This window comes from Colletotrichum fioriniae, assembly GCF_027942845.1.
Source record: "Colletotrichum fioriniae strain IMI 355084 chromosome Unknown scaffold_7, whole genome shotgun sequence".
Classification (NCBI taxonomy): domain Eukaryota; kingdom Fungi; phylum Ascomycota; class Sordariomycetes; order Glomerellales; family Glomerellaceae; genus Colletotrichum; species Colletotrichum fioriniae.
In genome coordinates, this window is record NW_027076843.1 from 1,412,772 (window position 1) to 1,429,872 (window position 17,101).

General features: G+C 53.3%; 3 protein-coding genes across 3 annotated transcripts; 1 reads left to right on the forward strand and 2 right to left on the reverse strand.

The window, feature by feature from the left end:
- Window positions 1-3,019: 3,019 nt before the first annotated feature.
- On the forward strand, window positions 3,020-5,453 carry N0V96_006554 (uncharacterized protein; the record flags this gene model as incomplete). The annotated part of the gene is made up of 2 exons (XM_053195017.2): window positions 3,020-3,166; window positions 3,225-5,453. The coding sequence occupies 2 exons, from the start codon at window positions 3,020-3,022 to the stop codon at window positions 5,451-5,453; spliced, it is 2,376 nt and encodes a 791-aa protein (XP_053047588.2).
- A 462-nt stretch (window positions 5,454-5,915) lies between these two features.
- Window positions 5,916-8,055, reverse strand: N0V96_006555 (uncharacterized protein; the record flags this gene model as incomplete). Its single annotated transcript, XM_065757754.1, has 3 exons — window positions 5,916-6,248; window positions 6,689-7,603; window positions 7,741-8,055. The coding sequence occupies 3 exons, from the start codon at window positions 8,053-8,055 to the stop codon at window positions 5,916-5,918; spliced, it is 1,563 nt and encodes a 520-aa protein (XP_065613671.1).
- Window positions 8,056-14,535: 6,480 nt separating this feature from the next.
- N0V96_006556 (uncharacterized protein) lies at window positions 14,536-15,643 on the reverse strand (the record flags this gene model as incomplete). Its single annotated transcript, XM_053195020.2, has 3 exons — window positions 14,536-14,709; window positions 14,774-15,127; window positions 15,278-15,643. The coding sequence occupies 3 exons, from the start codon at window positions 15,641-15,643 to the stop codon at window positions 14,536-14,538; spliced, it is 894 nt and encodes a 297-aa protein (XP_053047591.2).
- Window positions 15,644-17,101: the final 1,458 nt, after the last annotated feature.

The following is a 17,101-nucleotide window of genomic DNA, read 5'->3' on the forward strand; positions in this document are numbered from 1 at the left end:
CTGCTGGAGATGTCGATCAATGGCAAAGTCACTACCTAGGTACTGCGTGCTCATGCTTTTCACTTTCTTAGCTAACACGCTTTGTGAGTAGTTCCTCACGCAACGTGCCGCTAGATGAGAGACTAGCGACTGACGGGTGCCGGTGGTCGGCACTAACAGCGGCGACCTCTGCGCCAGGTAATCTCCCCTGTCCGATGCTATTCCTGTTCCTGACCTTGCAAGCCTGCAAGCTTGCGCGGGCGCGCCAATTATGAAGGTTTGGTGAAGATCCGACCAGGACCGAAGAAGAGAGCGACGGACAATCGGGCACCAAGCGATCAGAGTGAGGCGCGCCGCGCAACCGCTTGGCTGAACGATTCGATTCAATGTTCTCGGACACTGAGAATTGGGCTGGCCCGCACGCTTGGAAGAGGCGCGCTGACGGATGAGAAAAAGCAAGAACGTGGTCTACCTGCAGTAAGCATCTGCGCCTACCTATTCCGCTAGTTTTGTTCGTCTTTTCTCTACTCGACTGGGTCTTGATTGATGGTCTGATGTCTTTCTTTTGACGCATTGGACCGTGAAAGAGGCGCACCTTGTTCCACCTGCACTTGCACTTGCTCAACTGAGGTTCTCACACCATTGTAGCTCACTCACATATCATCTTCATCCTGAGACTTAAGGTACTCTCACTCTCACTCTCACTCTCACTCTCATACGGCCTTACTGTTCCAGCCATCTGGCTCATTCTCGTTGCCTCCAACTTCCAACCAACTTCATCACCAACACTAAAGAATACATCACCAACAATCATCTTGCATCATCGCGTCCTCCAACCGTCCAACGACCTTCGCGGGCCCTTCCCCCACCGCGACCCTTGCACCTATTGGCCTTTGGCTCGGCTGCGCATCTCCTACCTCTGTCCAACCATCGCGTCTGGTCCATCACATCCCACCTCATCCCACTCTTCTCACCTGCAAGGGTCTGCGGTCTCCCACATCTTGTCACTCGCTTTGCTGCCCATTGGCGAATAATTCAACATTGGATTTGCTGCTCTTTGGCTCCCCGCGTGCCTGCAGTTGGTCCCGTCACATCCACACAGTTCCACACCCTTAAGCCCCCTGCAGCTACCCTCGTCACTTTTGTTCCGTTGCATCAGACGCCCTTCCCCTTCCTTCTCCTGCGTGTGCGTGTGCGTATTCCCGTCACCCAAGGTTCCCTTTGCGCCGCCAGCCGTGGCTGTCTCTTTCTTTTTCCGACTCGCGGCCGATCATTAGCAATAGAGAGAGGGCACAGAAAGAAATGTGCGACCTGCTCCGTCATCCTCACCATTCACCATTTCCCATTCCACGAACTGTCATCGCCAGATTCTCTGTGCGAGGGTCACCACAACCACTGCCACCACTATCATCAGTCATCTCGACCAAGAGACGAGCCCTGTCGCCGTCTTCGCATCGCTAAACTTCAATTGGCCAACATAAACTCTCAAGATAGCCCCGTCGATCGGTCGCTATCTGCTCCCTGGAGCTCAAGGGTCTTTTTTTCGGAGCGAGGTTCTCAAGCAGTCTAGCTACTTTTCCACCATTATCGACCAGGTCGCCTGTCATTTGTTAGAAGACGCCGACATTGTTGTCCATCGCAACACCAGCATTGCTCGCGGACACGACATTGACGGTGGCAATTGGCTAAGGACCATTCCATTTCGTTGCCAGCAATCATCAACATCATCATCATCACCACCACCATCAATATTCCTTACTTCAGCTCAGTTCCAGATACCCAGTATTTCTTTGCTTGCCCTGCGTTCCCAGCCTCTCTCGTCAGCTTGCCCGGGTTCTTGCGATCAGGACCCTCCGTTTGTCCCGCCAAGCACCACGCAATCGAGACATTCCAGCATCGCTGCCCCTCGTCAATTGAGACATTCCTGCGCCATCGCGACAGACATTTGCGCTGCGGCGGTACAACGTCTGCGACACGGCCCAACCTCCAACGCTGGACTCAACTGCCGATCCGACGTTGTGGGAGAGAAAAGACCCGACTCGAGAGTTCACCCGCTTGCCCTGCCTTTCCACGTTCCCATCGGTTCATGGCGAGCCATCCGACGTAACGCAAACCTCCTGTCTAGACAGCCCGTCGGTTCTCCCCTCAGTACTCCGTATCACCCAGAAAGAAAGAGCATTCCACGGCACTTCCACCACATGCCGCCATCAGCAGTCGCGTAGGCTCAAAGCTGCAGAAACCAGGTCCCGGCCTGTTCTCTCGCAATAGCAGCTCTCTTATACCTTCAAAGCGCATCCACAGCCACGACTCGACGGCTTTGCTACTACTGCAATTTTCCTCTCGCTGCCGCGCCGTCCCCAGGGATTCCTCTCCTTATTATTCAGTTACCAAGGACGTCGGCTGCCCTTCCCGTGCTCATCCCCCCCTTCAGCTGCGTTAGCTCGACGCAACTGCCATTCGCGCTTCTGCACCTCGAACAGGCATCATCCTAATTCACGACGTCTTGCTGTCGCCCAATTCGGTCACTCACCACTCCAATCCGACTGCCGGCGTGATCCTTTGGGCCAAAGAGTCGTCTGATAATACGAATTTCTAGGTCGACTTGCATACGGGCGATTATTCTCGTGCAATCGGATCAAGCACAGCACGCCGTAGTTTCTTTTCCCTAGACACGATGGACAGTCTTGCGCGGACACAGTCGCGCGACCGCGAGAGGTCACTTCCCTCTCCGGTCTACCCACGTCCAACTTCGAGATCAAGTACAAGTACCAGTGCGACCCGACGGACCCCTCGAAGCGCAAATAGTTCGACTTCACAGTTCGTTACCTCGCCAAGACCACCCAGTGCTCATCCTGCCCACAAGTTCCATCATAGCTCTTGCACTCCGTCGATGGTGACCTCTCGGCCTGGATCCGCTGTGTCAAGAGACCGAGTCTCCGACTCTGGAAGGCAGAGCGCCGCGTCCACCTATCTTCAGGACAAACTCCAGAGGAGAAGGGAGGAAGCCGACAGGTTGGCCGCGGTACGGTCAACACAAGACATGGCCGCCGCCGTAGAATTACCACCAAGACACGCGCAAAGCTCACCCGTGAAAGGCGAGTCCGTTGATGGACGTCGGCCAAGATCAAGTGGAGGCAATGGAGAATCTACAAAGGGTAAAGGCATGGGCGCTAAGGAGATGGAAGCAGTAAGTAGCCCTGGATTACATGTTCGTACACTACCCTTGCTGATAGCTGCCCCGATAGACTGTTTCCACCTTGCACAAGCAAAACTTTGACCTGAAGCTTGAGCTCTTCCACCGCCGCGAACGACAGAATGCGCTCGAAGAGCGTGTCGACGCCCTCGAGTCCGAGAAAGCACAGATAGACGACGTGAACGACAAGCTACTCGATGAGTTGGAGAAGCGAGACAAGGCTGTGCAGGAGGCGGTCCAGATGATAGTGACTCTTGAGGCCCAGGTTGAGACGCTACTAAAGGAGCGGGAAATGGTCCGAATGGTCGACGCAGCCGGTTTCCTACCCCTCGACGACCTCGAATCTCGCCTCAGAAGCCCCACGCCCAAGCCTAGAATAGCGGATCTGGCACGACTTGAAGATGATGCCAAGACGCTCAACCGCATGCCGAGTTTCTTGTCGGACTATACCGAAAATACCGAGAACCTACGAAAAGTCTACCTCAGCTCGCGCGGTAGCCTACTCAGCTTACCAAGGCTCAACACGGAGGGAGTGGATGAGACGGATCCGCGTCGTGGTAATGGCATGACGAGCCCGAGCCTGAGCGTCCTCAGCGAAAGTTCCTTTGTAAGTGTGTATGGCGAAAAGGAGGACCAGGATCGAACGATTGTGGCCGATGCAGACGAGCCACACTCTATGGATGGTGCTTTACCACACGCCGCGCCACCTCGAAAGGCATCATACGGAAGCGACCAGTCGAGGATACAAAGACCACCAACCACCATGTCAACACGATCCAGTCGCCCGAGTAGGTCCAGTTCAACTAGTCGGGCTCCTGGTCCAGGTCAGTTTCAGTCGCTTCACGATATCATCGACCACACCTCGCCTCTCCAAAAGCTAGCGAGGCTCGATCATACCTATCTGGACAGTCTGCCCGCCCAAGACTCTTCTCCGATGGCAGGAAGAGGACACTCGCAGAAGCAGGCTAAGGACGCGAAGCGTGAAGCATTGCGGAGAGTGACAACAGATGCGCCAGCTTCACGCCCCGGTGAAGGTCTTCCTCCGACACCAGACACCATCTCCACATCAACGCTTCGAAGATTCAAGACGTCAAACGACACGCTCTCGAAGCAACGAGCTGTGTCGGATCAACATAGCTATCGATCAGTGTCAAGGGGAACGTCCAAGGATGATGAGGGGGATCATGGCGGAGGTGCACCGGTATTCCAACATACCCAATCCTCTGCATTTGCTGGACACGAAGAGCCAGCCAGTGCTCATTATTTCGACTCACGGCCGCCTTTGATTCCCCGTCCGAGGTCGGCAGATGAAACGACAATATCAAACCACAGGGAAATGGAATGGGACTCTGATGGAGATTCGATGCACTCCCTTGACTCAAGCCTCGACATTTGGCTACAGCAAGGCAAGGACCCAAAGTACATTGCTCAACACCGGAGTGAATCTCCGGACCTGTTCAGCTTTCCTCCGTCCGGCGGATGGAATACGGCTGGCATGTTCGGTTCATCTGGTGGCGCATTCGAGGTCCCGGGCCTCCCTCCGCCGCAACGTAATCCGGCCGAGGATGCTCTCTTCCAGGATGGGGTCCAACCCCTGCCTCCGCCAAATAGGAGGTCGAGCTTGGGTGCTAAAACAGGCCAGACTTCCTCGAAGAATATGCCCATCAACGGCAAACTTCGCAAGTCGCCTTCACGAAGCGGATCCAGGCGCAACAGTGTTGATGCGCAAATGATCCAGCTGGCAGAGGCGGTGGCAAATAGCCCGCAGCATGATCCAAAGACTGGTGCTCGCTCCAAGGACAGCAGCCACTATCCCCCTTCTTCGACTGCTGCGCCCCGTGGGCATCGGTTGAACTTCTTCAGAAGATCCATCGGAGGCAGCACCGCTCCGAGCCCTGTCCAACATTCAGCACCGGTAGCCGAGCCACCGGCACCAACTCCGACCCAAGCCGCTCCCATGGGTGTCCCATCATGGGTGCAGCGAAACCACCCAGGTGAGGAGGATAGAGCCAGCGCGACACCGCCCCCCATCTTACGAAATCCTCGTCCCGCTCGTTCTGGCAGCTTTGACGAGGGTGCGCCTGTGTATGATCACAGTCCTGCAGCTCCGGCAACACCTATGGCAAACCACGCTCCGAACCTGCCGAACACGACTGGAACGCCTGCTTCGGCAGAAACCACGCCCACCAGCAACTCTGCGAGCGGTGGCGCGCCCTTGCACAAACGAAAATGGTTGCCGGGCTTTGGTCGAGCCAGCAGTCTACGGAATCGTGCTGGCTGAGGAATCTAGCAATCATCAAGCCAATCGCTGCCAGGAGCTGGTGAAGACCAGAAAAAAGTCCCCGATCCAGGAAATTTGCCATCAACGGAAATCTGGCCTAATGTAGCATATTTAGCCCCTCCGATGGGCTTATTGTAATACCCTTGCCTCCCACGTCCCTAAGATGTGGGATGTTAATGACGCGTTGTACGATGGGGGTGAACAAAGCAGGCAATGAATCTGGAATTTTGGTTTAATCCCGCCAAGAGTTTCTGAACTGCGGCGGGAACGGGTGGGAATGGCGTTGAATAGCTACGAGCGAAAAAGTCTGGCACTGCACTTCAGTCTATGGCAGACAGTGCTTTCAGGGTATCGATTCATCAAAATAGAACTTGAAATATTCTTTCTTTCACAAGAGTGTTGTATTTCTGCGCTTACATCGTGACCCTGGTCGGTATCCACGTCTTACCTAGGTAGTCACCATCACCGCTTGGTCCACCGCAAGCATACATCCTCGGGACGGTTCATCTGTAGTGTCAGCCTAGGCTGGCTATCCTGCATCAAGTCCAATAGTCTCTGTCTAGCCTGTGCTGCTGCCATCTCGGTTGTTGTCGTTGATTGAGTAGTAGTACTTTCATCACCGTCTTCGGGGACTGGCTCGATGGTGCATTGGTGGAAGAGCGTCGCGAGGACGGTGACGAATTCGACTTGGGCCATCTTTTGGCCTGGGCAGGTGCGGGGGCCTGAGGACCAGGGGAGGAATGTGCCGCGGTGAGGTTGGTTGTGAGGCTGTGGTGATGAGGAGGATGAGGATGACTGGGGTGTGGTGAGCCATCGGGTTGGCTTGAAGGATAGAGCGTCGGGGCCCCAGGTTTTGGGGGAGGTGTGGAGGGCTACTGTGTTTATGTAGACTGTGCAAGGGGGGATTGTGTATGAGGAGTTGGATATGGATGGTGGTGAGGTTGATGTTGAGTATTGTGGTGTCGTTGGATTTGAGATCTGGCTGGGGAGGGTTTGCGTTGTTGTGTTTGAGCGCATTAGATGGGTTAGAGGCGGGAAAAGGCGGAGGGTTTCGAACTTGGAGAGGTTCGTTAGTATAGACTTGATTCAACTTCTGTCTACCTAAAGGGTCTTTTTCTTCCACATAGGGCTGTGGAAAAGAGGGCTCGTGGATAGTACAAGGAAGACGAGAGACATGGGAAGGAGAGGGGAGGAGACCGGGTAATGGGCAAAGTAGAGACAGTGAAAAGACTCACCATGACAGCAAGACACCGCGTCAGTTTCGGAAAGACAATGCTGTAGTCTGTCAATTCTCGATCCTCCTGCTCCGGGGAGGACGATGGTGATGGTGCGGGAGGGCCCAGAACGACATCGAGCTCGGCCTGGATCCAGGCTTGCCACTCAGGATACGCTGCGAGGAGAGTGACGGCGTATGCTAGGGTATTCGCCGTTGTGTCGAAGCCTGCGGCGGTGAAGATGAAGAGGTTACCTGCGATTTCTTCTTCTGTGAGGTATGATTTGGGATTGCTAATGCTGTTGTTGACGCTGGTGCTAGCTTTCGAGGAAGGCTCCTTGTCTGAGGCAACGGCACGGCTCTTTTCCTGGTCTGAAAGGCGGACGAGCATACTCATAATCGTATCCGTCTTTCCCACCGTTGCCGTGGCCAAAATCTCGTCCGAAAGACCATGCGAAGATGATACCTCGGCCAGCCGCTGCCTCTCACGATCCAGCATGTCCACCGTCAGACCAGGCAGTCGATGTAACGCCGCCCCTAGCGTCTGAACTACGTTGGACATGAAGGGGAGCCGCAGGATGGGGATAGGGATGAAGGCGGCGAGGTCGAGGAGTTCTGTGCAGAGAGAGATTGCGTCGACGTAGGACATGGGTGCCGAGGGGTCGCCGGGGAGAGGGGTGATAGCGAAGGGCTTGTTGTCGCCGTAGGCTATTTTTGTGAGGACGTTTATGGCGATTGTGCGGAGGCCCTGGATTGTTGTTGATGTTGTTGCTGTTGTTGTGGTGAGACTAGGGGTGCTGGTGGAAGGGTTTGAGAGAATGTCGTTGACGAAGGATTCTGCTTGTTTGGCTGTGGCTTTGTAGACTTCTGGGCTGATGCGTTCGTTTAAAACGGGGGCTACGACGCGTCTTTGGCGGGACCAGGATTCACCGTTGGACTGAAAGATGAGAGAATGTTATCAGCATGGGATTCTTTCCACCATTTATGAAACAATACACTCAGCAGCATTAGTTCCAAATCTGTTGAGGTCCAAAAACAGGGGTTTGATCGGCTTGTGGAAGGCACTCCACGTACCGTCAAGATGTTAGAACCCAAGAACCCCATGACCTTGCACACGATATCCGGCTGGACAAACTCTCGCCGCCCGTTCAGGATGGCGTGCGCCATGGTCGGGTCGGCGCAGATGAGCTGGTTGAGGCCCGTGGTAACAAGCATGAAGGCCGGACCGACGCGGTCGTGAACGGCGGACTTGTCGCGAAACTCCCAGCCCACGATGGTGAGTTCTACCGTGGCGAAGAAGGTTGACGGAAGGAAGCGCTTGAGGAGAGGCCGGAAAGGGACAGAGAGGACGACGTGAAGGAGCTTGAGATGTGTCAGTTGAGAGGTCATCGATTGACGATTGAGATGTTGTTGAGGCAGGTTCTGCGTGCTTACATTTTCTGGGTCATATGGGCATATTATGATTGGCAAGCCTACGGTGAGAGCTGCTTTGTAGTTCGTGTATAGAGTCCATATATGAGAGGCGATCCAGAGGAGCGGGAGGGCGATGAGCCCGGTGAGTATTGGCCCCATCGAGGCGGTTTTGTGAGGCGGGCTTGACGATGTTAGTGTGAGTTTGGAATGGAGAATGCGAGTGAGAATGAGATTGAGCCCTGATGCTGACAATGAGATGAGTTGAATGGATTAGGGGCAAGGGGCTAGTTCCATCACGTGTGCGCTACGATATGCACGATCCTTCAGACGAGATCCTTTAGGCACAAGAGAGATTAGACGAGAATCTGCGAAACGGTGACACAACGTAAGCTGGTTTTGACATGGCTTAGCTTGGTGATAGCTTCGACGGTCTAAGGCAGCACCCTGGGGGATCACAAAAGTGACTCAGTTTCTGGGGAGTATGAGACACAGAGCGACGGCGGATCGTCTGGCTGCTGAGATTCCGAGGCCAACTTGACCGAGGAGGAAGCGATAATCGAACGCATGTAGTGCTCAAATGGACGACTCTAAGGGATCTCGAACTAGTAATAATACTCAAGCGCTGACACCTGATTCAAAAGATTATGCGAATAATCCATCTTAAACGCGTTTAGCCTAAGCCAATCGGTACCGGGTTCGAATTCGTCTTTAAGCTTCGGCGTGGCGATTGGACTCCCGTCTCTGAACACAAATTGCCGCGGGTCACCCCACTCCGGCGCGGGATTTATGGGGCCTGGCGGGGGATTGACGCCGTAAGACTACACTGCGGGCCCGCTGGCCTTGAGAAGGTAGTCAGTATCATCTGGGTGATATAGTAGGGAGAGTAACCATTTGCGAGATCAATTGACCTCATTTTGTTCTATCCCGGCCATTGGAATTGGTTGGTGGACTCACGTCTCAGTGAGCTAGTCTTCTTTGGCGTTGAGTCAGCACGGGAAAAAAAAAGGAAAACTCATTTGTGTTGTGGCTTTCTCCCCTTGCATTCAAATCCAGCCTCATATCACCCAACTACTGGAACGAACACTCACCGTGGTCGCTTCAATTGACCTACCTCAGTCTCTGACCTTTTAGTAGAGATCGAATGAGGGACATCCGCCCTCATTCACGACGCTCCCAGCGCGGAAAACCCTGTTCAGGCCACGATGGCCGATTCCTCACTTTCTCGCCAGCGACGGCCAGAGGGGTCAGACTCGCTTCGCTTCAATCCTTTGCCAACAGCATCTAAGCATACAACACCACCGCAGGAACAGCTCTCTACAATAACCGCCCGGCACAGAAACCCAAGGGCTACCGACAGGTCTCTCTCCGATGACCCATTCGCTCTGATCCCAGCTGCATCGTACAGCGCGCTGGCACAGCTTGACCACCTTGTACGGCCCTGCGTAGGCGATCAATCTCGGCTCGCGCGTCTCATTTCACCAGTGCGTCAATCGAGCTTCGCACCAGCAGCGGAGTCACTACTTGGGGACGGATATGCGCACAGCTTCGCGGTCGTGGTGTTTGCAGTGCTGGTGAATCACGTTAGGAGGATGCTTGCGCCAGCGCTGGGCGTAGGTGCCTTCGGGGGCCCAATCGCGACTCTGAAGCTTGCTGTGGGCAGTCCAGCGCTTTTCCTTGAGGAGGAAATTCAGATTGGATTTTTCGGAAGAGTGTTTACGCCGCAAGGGGCATGGAAGCTTCTTGGAGATGTGATTGGGACTATCGTTTTTGAGCGCATCTTGGTCCGCACTGCTGCGGAATTGGGCTCGATTAAGGGATATGGCCATGTCAAGCCAGGTGATCCAAGCACAAGCAAGAGAGGGATGGGTGCAGATGAGGTTCAGGCCAGGGCAGCCGAGAAGCGGAAGATTGCCGCCCTTGTCGTTTATCTGGTATGGATTCTGGGATGCGCCGAGTATCTTCACGCGAGAGCGGCACATATCGTGGCCATCTGCATCGCGTACTCCAAGCTCTTGCGGGGCGGACTACTACATAAACAGGCTCTATGGGAAGTTCTACTGCCCTTCACCTCGCCCAAGACTTCGTCGCTCATCGAAAGTGTTGGGGGGACTCTCAGCGTTTTTGGATTTCATCTCGAGCTGGCATGCTTTGTCGCCTGGGGCCTCTATCCGCTCATGAAACTCGCCATTCTGTCTACGCTCAGGATGGATCTGAGGAAGAGCAGACCTGAACTGGTGATGCTGATTGCTGCTTGGACGTGGGGTACTGGGTATGTGACAAGGTACTCGAATAAGTACTACATTGGCCTGGAGATGAGCGGGCTCCTGCTCGTGATGTGGTGGACTTTTGCATATGGAATACTGAGTGGCTTGTATCTTTTCTATTCTAGATTCATACGGGCCAGACGAGAGCTCAACTGAGAAGTAACAGAAACAATAGTCGATAACATCTCTTGTAACCACTTTCAGGTGCCACAATCATACAGAAGCTTCCTGCTCACTGACGCATAGAATTTGGTGAGGTGCCTAAATTAGAACAGTGATGTGAACTCGCTTTCGGTGCTGAACTGCCCACCAATGCCATTTGTTGTTCATGTATCAATGATGTGTAATGCCGTGGTAAGGAATGGAGCAGGGATTCTTCCCCGCTTTGGAACAAATCACTCATTCAAACTCTAGGCAACAACAACGACGACGACAACCTCGTTATGACTTCTATATGGTCCCTACAATAGTGATGAACACTAACTCTGGCTCTCATACATACCCCCACGGAAACTCATACCAGTGGTTGTACTCTAACAACTCAATCATTAATGTCGCCTTCGCTACCTGTCGCTTTCGAGGCGCTAGGAGGTCCAGCCCTTTGCGAAAGATGTCTCCCCGTTCTCTTGAACGATAGCATCGATGATTTCGTCGAGGGAAGTTCTGATACGTCGGAGGCTTCTGTAACACTGAGACACAAAGCTGAGGGCGGGGGTGAGATGATTATGTTGGGATCGCCTTGCCAGTGGAAAGACTCGCTGCCTTCACTGCCGGTGCTGGCTGAGTCATCTGAGAAAGGCTGCCATTTGTGTACTTTCGTCCGAAAACACGTCATTAAACGTGGTATAGACTATAGGGGAGATGTCTATATCAATGGCGGATACATATGGGGTGCTGACAGAGACGTGTTTGGCTCGAAACCGAACGAGGAAGGTCTTGTATTTTGGCGATGTGAAGTATACAAACGCCCCGAGCAGGAGCTTCTTGCGGCTATTACCTTCAATATCGAATCCGATAGCGGTGGGTTTCCAAATTTTCGACCTCGCTGTTGCCCGAGCTGACATTCCCATCTGAGCTAGACAGTGTTTCGGATTGGTTGCGAGTTGACGACAAGCGACGTCCTCGATTCCTTGATCCCACCAATATCGACTGGATGAAGTACGAGCTCAAACGATGCCAGAACGAGTGTGATCACTTCAAGGAAGACACGGCTTTCATTCCAACAAGGCTCATAGACGTTGGCAGCACTGACGTAGACGTCCCTCGCCTTGTCACTTCGGATATCTTGTACAAAGAAAATGAAGAGAAACTTCACGGAGTTGAGTATGTGACACTTAGTTACTGCTGGGGCTCCAAAGAAGATGCAGCTGAGCAGCTGAAGACCACCAGAGAGAATATAGCAGAACACCTTAGGGGTATACCACTCGACTCTATGAGTCCGGTTGTGAGAGACACCGCCATCACCTGCAGAGCTCTCGGTCTACGATACCTTTGGGTGGATGCTCTGTGCATCATTCAAGGAGACGTCAAAGACTGGAATACGGAAAGCTTGACCATGGGTCGTGTCTACTATTGCTCGACTCTGACCATTTGTCCGTTGGCGTCTACGTCCTGTTTGCAGGGGTACCTTGGTGAAAGGGCCTCGGGTTTTGACGTGCCATTTCAGTCAAAAAGACGCGAGAGCGTACGCGGGACCTACACATTCTTCCCATCTTCGGATGATCGGAAGCCTATCTGGAACTCTTCCGCACTGATTAATGATTTGAAGCAGGCAGTATGGGAAACCAGGGGCTGGACGTTTCAGGAGAACATGTTGTCAACCAGACTGCTCTTTATCGGGCCTGGGTTGTGGCACTTTGCCTGCGAAAACGGCTCAACATCTGAGAATTCATACGTGAACCTCGGGTCAGTCGTTCACGGATCCTTGAGACCTCTCGTCAACATAGCGCGAGAGCCGAAGCCAAATGATCCTATCGACGTTTGGCGTAGAGTACGCAACGCCTACGCCCGATGGGAAGAGATACTGGAGATTCAGACAAGATCGTGGAGCTACAGAGATGATCTCTTAGCTGGCATAGCAGGATTGGCCGAGGAATGTGCCAAGATTACGGAAGACACCTACCTTGCCGGTCTATGGATGAATGACCTGCAACACGGGCTTGTTTGGGAAATACTCAACCCAGATGTTGGTAACCTCGAGACAACACTCCGGCAGAAGAGTGATCAAAAGCCTTACGTTGGGCCGTCTTGGAGTTGGGTTTCTCAGCTACGGCCGTTTGAGGTTTTGCCATGTCGGCGTTACAATGTGGACGATCCTAGGCCACAGGAGAAGCTTTCAAACAACCAGAAGCTCATGTCATTATCAGACACACTGCCAACACATGTTCGAGCCGAATACACCATTACCGGAATTCACATGGAATTGCAATGGCGCAGCCCGTTCGGTCGACTTAATCCCAATTCATACCTTCGAATGCACGCATCATTGGGCGATTTCCCCTCAGATGTGAACATCGAACCCAAACGCAAGGGGAACCCCCCGATCGGATACTTCTCTGATGGGAGTGGCCTCTGCATGTTTGACTGGTCCGTAGACGCCGCTACGATTCAACAGCCAGGCCATATGAAGCTCTTGTTGACTTCTAGTTGTTGTTTCAAGACCAATAATTGGGGTAAACTGCGATACCTATCTAGTCTGCGAGACGGGCCTGGGAGGTCTTTCCCTTTTCCAGAGAGTGAAACAGTCTTCAATTGTGAAGACTGGCGAAGGACAGAGCAGTGTTTCTTCTGCAAAGATAGCGAGGCTCCGAAGACCGTTTGGGGGCTCATCGTTCATCCGGCGGATCGCCTCGAAGGCTATTATCGAGTCGGAATATTTCTGATTTTCTCTGTGGGTGCTTATGGGCGTGTCTTTGGAACTGGAAATAAGCAAAGCGTTCTCTTACTTTAGAAGTCCTTGTGGGTTGAATATATATAAGTACAGTAAATGTTTTGCTCAAGACATTGGAAGGCACCTTACAGTAGTGCCTAAGATAGACGTCGATCCAAACTCTCAACTCCCAGGGGAACGAGTTTGCCCGTGAAGTATCCGCAATCACGCAATCCGCCACTAAGACATAGGAACTCCCCTTTCTTGTCACTGCTGCCTTACGTACATCAGAGTAGCTATAAGAAGGGAGACTTATGCTGTTGCCCATGAGCGCAACAGGGGTAGCAGCCACTGCCATTGCAATCATAGTAGTCATGTCGATAAAAATAGGTTGTCGGGACTTGATGAAATGAGCGGCAGATGACTTTGTCATGTATTATTTGACACTCTCACACACTGTTCACCAACATAATGATAGATCAGCTGCAACAGTTGCGAGTATTTGGGCGATGGTTTGTGATAACTCACAACCAAAGTCCAAATTGCCTCCCAATGACTCGCGGCAACAGGTCGACTCTGGCTCGTGCGACTCATCGGCTGACAATCAGCCAACCAACGCTGTAGTACGCGCGTAGGGTCGCCTATTTCGCTGCGAATCGCTCGCTCGCTGGGCTCCCCGTCGTTGCCAGTGTTTCCCCATTCGAGCAAAGCCCCGACTTTATGGTTATTTTCTAATGAAGAGCCAGCCCGGACCTGGTTCCCCGGCCATATAGGAATCGCAACCCAGCTCGGTAGTGTGGCGACGACTTTTCAGCCTCACGGCAGTGCGTGTGTCACGACCGGACCATGGCCGAATATGACTGAAAAGCTGGAAGCTAGGACACTCATCAATGCGCTGTTGAGGCAATTGGTCTGGTCGCATTGGATGAGGGTCTGTTAACGTCGCAATTGAGGTGGCTTTTCAATAGCTGACGCTCGGATCGCTAGATCGGCGTGGAAACCCCCCTGACTGGCGACTGGGCGCTTGGGAAAGATGACATGTCATTGTGTTTCCTCCTTGGGATGGCAGATGGGATACGGACTGGACCCCATACTGACGGATTTTTGACCGGGGCACACCCGGACCACGTTCAGATGTGATCAAGCATTGGGGTTTTCATTCATCTTCCACGATTGCTACGAATACTTTATGTTACGTGCTTCTTGCCCAGCATACTACTTGGGGGCCATTTAGCATTGCATGCTTTTCTCGCCTATCGTGCTCACGACTCATGATCATAACGCCATAGTTCATCCCGAAAAAAGTACAACGAAGACTCGGTTTTAGGCGTACGTCTTCACCATCTTCAGCAGAGCCTCCTCAACCTCCTTCGGGCTGGTGGCGTTCAAGTAGTGGCCACCGCCTTCAATCAACGTCACCGTCGCCTCCGGGGCGGAAGTGAAGAGCTTGATCTGCTCACCGGGGATGTTGACACCGAAAACAGGGTCGGCGGTTCCCTGAGATTTCGTTAACGAGGCGCTCAGAGATACAAGTCAGACATTCAGCCGGATTATCACATACCTGGAGCCAGTAGACGGGGCACTTGACGTCTCTCAGTCTCAACAGCAGGCCGTCTCTCGACAAAAGGTTACCCAGGGCCATCTTAAGCTTCTTGCGGCCCTCATCACCCTTGTAGACAGACTTAAGGGTCTTTGTCCAGAACTCAAGGGTCTCGGGTGGGACAGTGCCTGAGAAGCCCAGGCTGCCAACCATGCCGCACCAGATATCGTCAACGACGAAGTCCGGCGTCGGGGTGGCACTGGACCACCCGTCGTAAAAGGCCAGGAGCTGGGCCTTGGGATCCCAGCAGCCCTTGACACGCGAGTCGGCTGACTCGTAGTCCATGGATGTGCCCAAGGGCAGGAGACCCAGAATCTAGATTCGATGGAGTTCAGCACAGTCCAGAAAACTCAATAATCCCATGGAAAAACACCGATCCTCTTTGTCAAAAAGGAATCGCGATCCCAGGAAAACAAATTTACAGTGTAACGGGGCCATTGAATGTCACGTGGCATCGAAACGTACCCTCTCAGGGGCCAAAATGGCCATACGGGTGACCATCCATCCACCTTGACTCGTGCCAAGAGCAAAAGCCTTTTGGACATTGAGCTTGTCCATGACCTGCAGGGCCATGATGGCAGTGTCCCAGTAGGTGAAGTGCTCGACCGGACAGCTGGTGGAGCCGTGGCCGAGCGGCTCGACGGCCAGCAGGTTGACGGCGTCCGTCAGCGTCTTGCTGTTGAACTGGTCGTTATAGAGCGAGACGGTTGTGCACATGGAGTTGATGAGGACGACGGTGGGCTTGGCGGGGTCGACCTTGTCCCCGGAAAGGCGGTAGCCGGCCGTGATGCCACCGAGGTGGGGGACTTGGATGGTAGTTGTGGCTGCCATGATGTGATTTGTGTGTGTAGTTCGTTTGTGCCTTGTTGCTCTGCTGTCTGCAAGTGTATAACAAGCTGCTTTGAGTTTGGTTCGGTTCCGGGAGGTAAGAAAAAGGTGGCTTGGACAAAAGTTAGGTTTAGTAGTAGGTTTGAAAGAGATGCAGATTTCTACATGTACTAAGCACCTCCTGAGGGGTTCTGGAGATCCTACCCCTCGTGGCGCCAGTTGCGGGTTGCATTGGGTAAACTTCAGAGGCGGCGGTGTATCTCAAACGACCGACTCCGCCGACCAGCCTCGGGAGCTCAATTGAACGTAACATCTGTTGCAGTAGACCACGGACTGGTTTTCCCAAACGAGTCGCCTCACGGTGAGGCCTGTCCCTGTTTCGGTGAGGTGGAGATGGCAGAAAAAACGGTCATGGACGACTCCAGTTTGAACAAGTCACCAAGTATTCACTATTCGCCAGTTCTGGTCCCTTGGAGGGGACACTCAACGGTACCCGACAACAAACTTCTTTTGACAAGTGGAACAGACTCCAGATAGGAGCTTGTTGTGATCAGCGACCACGCGTTGGGCTTGGATGTCTTCCAGGAATATCCTTTCGTCACTCGTGCTATCGCCGAAGCACAGACATCGGGAACAGGGACGGGACGTGACTCGGGGTCTGCTTTTTGAGGGGCGAAATGAGCAACCAGCTTTAGTTTGGCGGTGGCCACGTTCTCCCCAGCTAGCGTCCTCGCTGGCGCTATTGTGACGGACGACCGAAGAACCCGAGAACAACTCTACCTGAGGTGCCATTCTTGCTCGGTCATCCTACCGCTAGAAAGGGGGCTTCACTCGTCGGCAGCGGGGCCGGCTCTGAGTGTCGTTGCGGTTATGGTGTTGAGAAGTTCATCTCATGCCATTTTCGGGTTCGTGGCGTCAGGGTTGATAATGGCGCCGTCGTTTTAGAAGAGACAGGACCGTTGAAAGTCAAAAAGTCAATTCCCTTTCCCGCCCGTCTAAGAGAAACGAACTGTCGGGAGGGACGGGTGCATCCTTCCTCTAGTGTTTCTTCTACCCGTTTGGTATTTCATAGACATAAGGCGGGTGGGAGGCCGAAAATGTCTGTGAGTAAAGTGGACGGGGACGGGTTGGCCAGGCTTTAAACGCACAACATGTCTGGCTCTGATGCGATGAATTCGGGAATTCTTCAGGGGAATTCTTCAACCGGCCGGGGCCGATCGTTTGACGCGAAGCATTCCTTCGATCCCCTTCTGCCGCCCCCAATCCCACACGCCATGCATTTCATCTGCGACGCATGCGGCTGCCGAGGCTTCGACTAGGGGGGCAAGCGAGCCCTTGTTGGAAAGTCTGGTGTTCCTGGCTCTCGCAAAAGCTCCAAGCTTCAAGGGCAAAGCCGGCCAAAACCCGGATGCGGAATTGAATGCGTAAGAACAACCACATAATCAAAGGCCAAGCCGTCAT